Source organism: Battus philenor, unplaced genomic scaffold (assembly GCF_028537555.1).
Source record: "Battus philenor isolate CCGP_79_NKW_IND1 unplaced genomic scaffold, ilBatPhil1.0.hap1 SCAF_15, whole genome shotgun sequence".
Classification (NCBI taxonomy): Eukaryota; Metazoa; Arthropoda; class Insecta; order Lepidoptera; family Papilionidae; genus Battus; species Battus philenor.
The window spans coordinates 12,392,055-12,400,645 of record NW_027181677.1 but is presented as its reverse complement, the minus strand read 5'-3'; the positions used below and the strand labels follow the sequence as shown (position 1 = coordinate 12,400,645).

General features: G+C 39.3%; 1 protein-coding gene across 1 annotated transcript; it reads left to right on the top strand.

Annotated features, from left to right (window-relative positions):
• Positions 1 to 1,519: 1,519 nt before the first annotated feature.
• On the top strand, positions 1,520 to 8,591 carry LOC137918666 (uncharacterized). Its single transcript, XM_068761528.1, has 4 exons — positions 1,520 to 1,887; positions 2,490 to 2,694; positions 3,593 to 3,752; positions 8,121 to 8,591. The coding sequence occupies exons 1-4, from the start codon at positions 1,620 to 1,622 to the stop codon at positions 8,286 to 8,288; spliced, it is 801 nt and encodes a 266-aa protein (XP_068617629.1). The 5' UTR covers positions 1,520 to 1,619; the 3' UTR covers positions 8,289 to 8,591.

The window sequence follows — 8,591 nt, the reverse complement described above, 5'->3', positions numbered from 1 at the left end:
CGCTGCTTCCAAATTTTAGAACGGCACTATGATATTTAGATAAGTTACATATAAATGACAAAAACAAATATACATATAATAAATAGCATATTGAAACATAAAATAAGAAAAGAAAAGGACCAATATTTAGCCACTTCCGCACATGCAGTGGTAGTCGTGCAACAAAGTGCACCGCCCGCCAGCCCGTTGATAAATGCGTATGCGGCTAACAATGCGAATCACACAACCGCCACCACCAAATTACTCAACACGTGTTTCACACCTCCACGGGGCATCTTCAGGAGTTATGTTATACCGATTAGTATAATATATAATTAATTAGCCAAACACTGAGTCACTAGTGGCACTAATGAAGTGGCTAAATATTGGCCCTTTTCTTACTTAGGATGGACTTCCACAAGGTAACGCCTGATTCCATTAAATATATAAAATAAGATGGAAAAAATAAATAATTATGCGGAAAAATTGTTAAGAAAATATTGCCTCTGTCTACCCATGACAAGGGAGGTAAGACAAAACCCAAACACAGGGCCAATAAAAATATAGAAGTGATAATTCTGCAAAAAGCACGATCAGACGTTAAAAATGTCTATCAATTTGAATGTTTACTTTATTGTCAATTTTATAGCCATGATCGTGATCTTAGCTCTTTACAATAGCTATCAATGTATGTCATAAAAATGTTGCATTCGTGTAACATCTTATAATAAATAAAAAGATATTTCTACCCAAGATTAGACTTCATAGAATTTTACAATAGCATTCCAGAAAATGTTCAAAAATCTTCCATTGCTAAATTTATATATTCAGCAACTGAAACACATTAATACCGCCTTCTTTTGGACTGGACTTTCACTTCTGTTCAGGTGGCATTCCGTCTATAATGTACAATGCATATAATCTACAATTCCGCGAGTTCGAGGTGGCATCTCTTACACCTTTTTAAGGTCGCGAAGTTCGGCGGACACTCTATAAAGAGAGACTAGGTTCTTAGCTTTGATTGTCACTCGTCGTTAATATCCGTTTCGCAGAGCCGAACTTTAACTTGATCGGTAGATTGTGTGATAAATAGCTCCCTTATAGATCGTCACAACGACGAATCGTTGAATCTGCAACGAAATAAAAGGCTTTTAGTTTTTATTAATTTTTTATATGTATTTGCAGAGCGTGAAAAATCGTCATCATTGGTGTCAGAGAGGCAGCGTGAGGCGCTCGTGAAGGGCGAAGTCACCGGCGAGCGGGGACAGGACGATGTGCGCGGTGCGGCGAGCGAGATGGGCGCGGAGGCAGAGGCGCGCGCGCCCGCCGTCGGCCGGTGGGGCGCCGAGTGGCCGAGTTGACTCGCTCCGGCGCCCCTGAGCCCCCTGCCCGGCCCCCGCTGGGCCCCTCCGCGACCGCCGCTGCCCCTCACGCCCCCGGAGCACGAGGACCTCGTCACACGCGCGGAGGCCGTGCTGCGGCGCCTGCTGCTAACTGACAACTACGACTCCGTGAGCAACTTCATCTCGCTCTACGACGCATTCGAGAAGTCCACCGAGCCGCTCCAGCAATTGTTCGGGAAGTACTCGCCACCCATCCGCCCGAAGAAGCACACGTGCGTCGGGCTCGGCATCGAGCTGATGCGGCGCTGGAGGAGTCTGGAAAAGCAGAAGAAGGGCTTCGCGGCCGCGACGGCGCTGGTCTCGTGCGAGGAGGCGGTGGTCGACGTGCGGGAGTACGTGACGGGCGGGGAGGGCCCGGAGTCGGTGGTCGCGGCCGAGAAGGAGCATGTGATGGTCTGCGTGCAGATCACGGTGGACGGCCGCCCCGGCGTGCTGCTCGCCGACCCCGGGTACCACGTACCTAGGGTTGTCACCGTCATGGCGGACAGGGCGTATCCGCATACCGGTTAGTTATAACTACCCGTCACATTGTCACCTATTGAACCTAATATCATCCTTAATATTGAAACAAACCTTATTTTAAATACATTGCACCTTGTCGTTGCCAAACCAAATTTTTGTAGGTCCTGTAGGAAATCATATGATGCAAGTCTCTTTATTAAGCATCTGAGACGCGACATATATTGTTTGACAACAACTACTATTTACAACCATTTGTTTACAAAATGGCGCCAAAAAGAATACGTCGGCCATTTTGTAACGTTACAAAAATTTGATCGAAATATCAACCTATAAACGCCCACTGCAAGGCATGGGTCTTGTCTTGCACTGCTCGCATCCAGCTAATAACCACTAACTTTATTATCACCCCACCTAATGGCTACTTATTCACACCGCGAATGAGGTCATGGTCGACAAGAACCTTTCGGCCTTAACATTTCACACGAGAAATTCTTCGAGCTATGTCGGTAACCTTGGTTTTCAGCTGATTTATCCATTTTTCATCCTCGCAGCGAAACTAATTTCTATAATACCTTTTTAACCTATTTAATAGCTGTTATGTTACTATAAAATGGCGGCGACTGATGTATGATGTCTGTCGTAAAGGTTGGTTCACACAATCGGAGGAGCCGCACTGCCGCAAGGAGTACAGCTATGCGTTCTGCCCGCTGAACGGCAACTACGTGGAGTGGCGCGAGAGGGAGACGCGCGGAACAGCTCTCAAATGTCAGACCTCGCTCGTGTACGTCGCGCGGCCGTATCTGGACGGCGTCAACGTCACCGAAAGACGGAACCTCGTTTATAACTTCCGGTACGTATTTGAACAAAACCTCCATTAACACCTAAAATTGTCTTCAAAAATTTAACAAATCCTTGATGGATTTGAATGTACATATAATATACTATCAAAATACATTAAATCTTCCATTTCTTATAATATAAAATTAAAAATCTAGATCTACCTAATTATCTAGACGTTGCTTTTGATCTTAAATCTGTGGTAACCTATACCCAAAAATGGACATCCTATGATTGAAATTATGATGATGTGATATTTGTTTAGCTAAAACAGAGTTCACCAAACTGTTTTGTGTCGTAGACCCCTTGCCACGTTTTCCCGTGTTGGGTAGACCCCCTACTTACCTGATATTGATTTCCAGTAAATTTCTAACTGTAGTGAAGTTTAGTGTTAAAAACTTATAGTAAAAACACATGTTAATTTATACATTTATTAATTGAATTTAAATTAAAACTACTCAAATAAAATTTTGTATCTGCCATGTAAAATATACGTAACATATTAATAATTTTTTACTTCATAGGTACTTTTATAAATAATGTAAATGTTTTGTTATTATAAGATAGTATAATGTAAGTAAATAGGTACTATCAGTGTATGTGTTGAGATCCACTATCGTAGACCCCCAAATTTTTTTTCGCTGACCCCTTGCAGGTTGTCATAGACCCACTGAGCTAAAAGATTACTTTGATATGTAAAACTTTTTGTCATGGAAAGATATTCCATTAGGTGGCTTGGAGATGGTAGCAAAAGTAGCTGGATGTAATTCAAGGTAGTTCATTGTGGGGTTCTTAGGGAAATGCCTGATAAATCATGTTTTGGAACAGTATCTAACATTCAAAGTACGACACCGTCGTCTTTTGCACGTATCTGTTAGAATTTCGTAGTCGAATAATCTCATTCCTTCCAGGAGTCTCCTGTCGCGCGACCAGAAGGGCCACCTCATAGCCGGGCTATATTTCCCGGTAGGTGGGCGCGGCAAAGACGCCCAGTTCACACTGTTCTTCGACAGCGGCACGGAGAAGCAGAAGATCAAATACAAGTTCAACATCTTCATCGACCCCGATACTGTGAGTTCTTTTTTTACTTCAGATTTCACAGAATCGCCTTAACATGGTGCTAAGGTTGCCAGAACTTCTATTGTAATAAATAAGCATGGACCAATCCAGTAAAACTTGCATACGATGGCCTGAACGGACACAATAAAAGAGCTCCAGAGCTTCGCAAATGATGTGCTAGGACAATACAAGCATATCAAACTTGATCTTTTCATTGTCTTTTTGTGCTTGTTTTGTCATATTGTACTAAAAAAAAAGTATCTACTGATTTCATACTCATAATTCGTTTATAAACTAACTTATCTTGTATAATGGTTTATAACAACACTCCGGGCGATACGACGACTTTAAGACTGGCATCATAAAAACATTTCACAGCCGTTCAAAAACCAACCTCGTCGAAGTATGCTCGAGTATCATCAGTTGCCTTCTTTAGTTCTTTCTAAATAGAAGCCACAAAGGTCGCCAACCCGATCATTCTAGATAAGCGCTGCTGGAGTTTGTTCTCCCACTTTTTCCAGGGCTAACGCTTTCCAAAGTGGCAGTGATGTTAGTTATGTAATAGTAACCGTCCAAGTTCAAATTCGGCCCTCTTGACCACCCTCGAGTCGAAATGCAAAACGAAATATCCAAGAGTCCCAGCCAAAGCCGAGGTCCCTTTGTGAAGCCTTTTGAACCTGGTCAATCCATGGAAGGTCCGCCAATGTTCAGCTCACCGGCCTTCCAAACTGGTGAAATAGTATGTAGTGGCATATGGAAAGAATCCCTCAGGAGACCTGGAGTTCCACTGCCTTAACCTTACAGCCCAAACTGAGGTACCCTTGTGGGGTCCTTTAAATCTAGTAACACTATGCAGGGTCCGTCAAGCGATATAAGAACTCTGTTGTATTTCTATGCGGTGAACGTATAGTACATAGTATGACATCGCCATCTTAAAACAGGTCCCAGGCCAACCGTCCTCTGCGCCCTGACTTCTCGAACCTCGACAGCAGTGCAAGTCCAAAAAAACCTGTTACAAATTGTTCTAATGCGCCAATAAACGGCAATCGTGTTTAAGCATATGAAGCCATTACAATTTTTAGATTTAGTCGTATATATTTTAGATATAGTGTTGGGGCAGTTCAAAACCACGATATTCATATTATCATACTAATAGGTAACTTGTTTACGTAAAACAAAGATAAAAAATATTGATCGATTTAACTTAATAAATTTGAATGATTTAAATAATACAATTGTGTGGTTCCTTGCTATGTTCACATTTATCTTTATATTCGAATATAAGATAAGTTAAAAGATAACAATATTACCTAAGATAGTAGATCACATCTAGCTAACACGTACAGTTCCCGCCGAAAAATCGCAAGATTAACAAAATGTCACATAGGTAGTGTGCGACAGAGATAATGCTCTACGAAGCCGAAATTAGCCGATTCTCTTTCCAAAGGTCGATGTGTAATATTTATCGCCGGGCATTGTATATAAAATTCCATAACATGATAAATTTTAAATTAAAAAATGTTAAACTATAATATATTACATTTAATTATAGTTTTAACATAAGTTTTAATTTAAGACTTTTTAATTAACAGAATCTCTTTGTATATCCCATGCAATAATGACTTCAGAACTAATAAGTAACGTAATAATAATATGGTAAAAAAAGTGTTCCTATTCGTATTATAATATTAATAATTGTTTACTATCTTTCCCTGTAGACTGTACTGCCAGAATTTATTGGCACGTCGCATACTAATAAAAAAAATATATCATTGTAACATTTTTCAAACTAATCACTATGTAAAGTGAACAAAAGTAGCTGTAAAAGCTTTAAAATAAAATGTTTAGCAATATATTCACTCATTTTGTATTCAAATTCGAAAGTATTTTAGAAACGAAAAACAGAATGAACGAAGTTATATGAGAAGCATATAAGCGTTGTTATATGATTTATCTGTTGTTTTAAATGAAATAGAATATGTTAACGTGTTTCGTTGTGATATTTTGTCAACACACTCGTCGTACGATCGTATTTGCGAAATGCCGTCGCAGTTAAACTATGCGCTGTACAAACTTCCGATCATTATGTTTATAATTAACACGTGTTGTAAGGCATTTCTACTCTTTATTTTAAAATTATTTGGACTTAAATTATGCTAATTTATATCAAAAATTGACTCTACACGAGTTTAATTCTTTCGCTTTTTTATAAAAAAAATATGTATGTTGTAGAACACGAACATATAAGACTTTTAATCAGGATTATGGTAAAAAAAAATGTTAAAATACATTGACGCAGAAAATTGATACAAGACAAGGATTGATACAAGGGCGGCTTAACCTATAGGTGCAGGGTGTGCAATGCACACTGGTGCCGCCGCGACCCCAGAGGCGGCGGCGCCAGAAGAAAGGCCGTAACCAATACCATACTGTAAGCTATACCTACTCATAAAATGTTGGAATATGAAAAAACTTTCTTGTTACGACGGCAAAGTTAATAGTTATAGCCGCGAGGGGAAGGGTCAGGCCAGGGGGGCGCCAGGGTTTCATTGCACACGAGCTAGAGTCGCCCCTGTGTAGACAGAATTTTCTTATCATAATTGAATGTTCCACGCGGAATTTTCGTATAGACAAATAGCATGGCTATTTATACACTTGTGAAAAAATATCATAAAAGTTTCCCACACTGTATGAGCGGGTTCTTTATGGCAACTTTTGTCAATGCGGTTCCTGTTGCACTTTAAGCGTTACTTCTGACTGTATCATCTGTTACACGATGATTTTTCTTACGCTTATTGTGTTAATCGCGAGTTAGCAACTAGGCGATAACATATGTAGCTTCATGTGTGGCAGCTACAATAGTAATTACACACATCTATATATGTCTATGATATTGTGACGACTGCTCAAATATCCAGCACAAGGGCGAACGGAACAGAGGACTAATTCTGCGATCGAGCCTGTCGGGGCTAACGGAATTTAGTAGACGAACGAAAGTAAACCGTCAGCTCAACGTTGAACAAATTGCTGCTGAGGCTTTTCGGTTCTTGAGTAGAGATCACGGGATAACTAAAGATCCTGGAAAGACGCATAATGCTGGTTGCTTCTATTCGATATTAGAAATTTATGGGGAAGGCATGTGGTGATTTATTTGTCGTCAATTTTAATTTTTTCGGACTACCCACAATGTAAAAATCAATTATATATAAGGTTTTAGATTTATCAGAATAGTTCAACAGTACAGGCTCCATTAGATATGCAAATCGTTTTATATTATTCAAGCTGGTAACGTCGCCGCACTATTCGCTTTCATCCGTCAAACATAAAATTACTTGCACACTTTACGGTTCCACGATCAATTATTCATAAGGCAACGTTCAGTTTCTGCATTTATTATTTTTATAAATATGCACGATCGGAATATATTAAACTAAATTAATGTATGACCTTTCTTCGACATTGACAGGTTATGTTTGCCCTTTGCCATTTTATAGCTTTGAGGGGTAGGGGGAGGGGCAATGAAATATTTTAGTCCTGGCTAATAAGTGCTACCTATTACAATAATAATTAGTAACCAATTAGTGAGAAATTCATATATCGTACTTTCTGGAAGGCTTACTTCAACTGGTCAGTGTGAACACTGCTTTCTAATTTTACTATGATATAATTCGGGTAATACGAGTTTTTATGTAGATTCTTCTCGCGTCAGAGCGCGTTTGTAACACTCAAAGTTGAGGAATGGCATTTTACGTGTGCTCAATCGGATTTTAGTTTCTATCACATTGGGCTCTTCAGACATTTTTCTGATGCGTTTGCCTTAATCTAGATCTGCCCATGCTGCCTTAGGACAGATATATCCAAAAACGACACAAGCCATATTTTATCGAACGTCTCGTAAAATAAAGTTCAAAATACTTTCCATTTAATCTGGATATATTGCAGATTATGGACAACTTTGGGTTAAAAAATTCCAAGGATTTGTTAACGAACGAAAAATACAGTGTATCCAAACTCCAACACGTAACTCGCTCGCCGTAAATGGTGGGCACTGTAGGCTGTGCGCCTGGCAAGTCTTTGGCATACCAGAGGTTAACTATATCTTCATCATCATTATTTCAGCTGTCCACTGCTGGGCATATAAATCTACTGAATAGATTTTAAATAAGAGCGGTAAAAAACTGCCGGCATACAGACGTAGTAGTCAGACGATTTTAAGGTCATAAAATGTTAGTGAATGTCGTTCGTTCCTTATATTCAAAGCCTCAACAGTCACTTATTCTTCGCGCTATGCATTCTACTCACTGTCACTTGGACTAGACAATCAATATTATTAAATAAATTACTGAAATTTTTGTATTAAATCTAATGCTTTGTTTTTAGATACCAGACACCATATCGGAGGAGGTGGAGCTCTGTAACATTCAAATGAACTACAAAAAGGGTGAACTACGCAACATCATCTGCAAACTCGCAGAAGTCTTATCCAACCAATCGTTTATCGACCAAGTGCTAGAGATTAACGACGACATCTGCCGCATGTGTCTCTGACAGCCACGGAATGGCGCCGACGACAAAATGGCCGCCGTCAAAGATGGAGGCAACACCAACGCCGCCTCATAATTATTTTTCTTACATTTGTCTCTTAATTATTTATTATTTAAATTAACGAAACGCTTTTATTGCATATCTAATTGGTATTGGGATATTATTTTGTAAGGCATTATTTTTTCTTTGTAATTAGAAATTTTTTTTCTTTTTACATGTAAACGACTTTGCTTTCTATTTGACATTATTTTTTATATTAATTTAAAATTTACTTTTAAATACAAACGATTATTTGACAAATTTGAA

Excerpts from the sequence above, each read along its gene's own strand:
- LOC137918666 (XM_068761528.1), top strand. The coding sequence starts at position 1,620 with ATGCGGCGCTGGAGGAGTCTGGAAAAGCAGAAGAAGGGCTTCGCGGCC. Across the intron at positions 1,888-2,489 it reads CAGGGCGTATCCGCATACCG|GTTGGTTCACACAATCGGAG; the intron begins GTTAGTTATAAC and ends TCTGTCGTAAAG. Across the intron at positions 2,695-3,592 it reads AACCTCGTTTATAACTTCCG|GAGTCTCCTGTCGCGCGACC; the intron begins GTACGTATTTGA and ends CATTCCTTCCAG.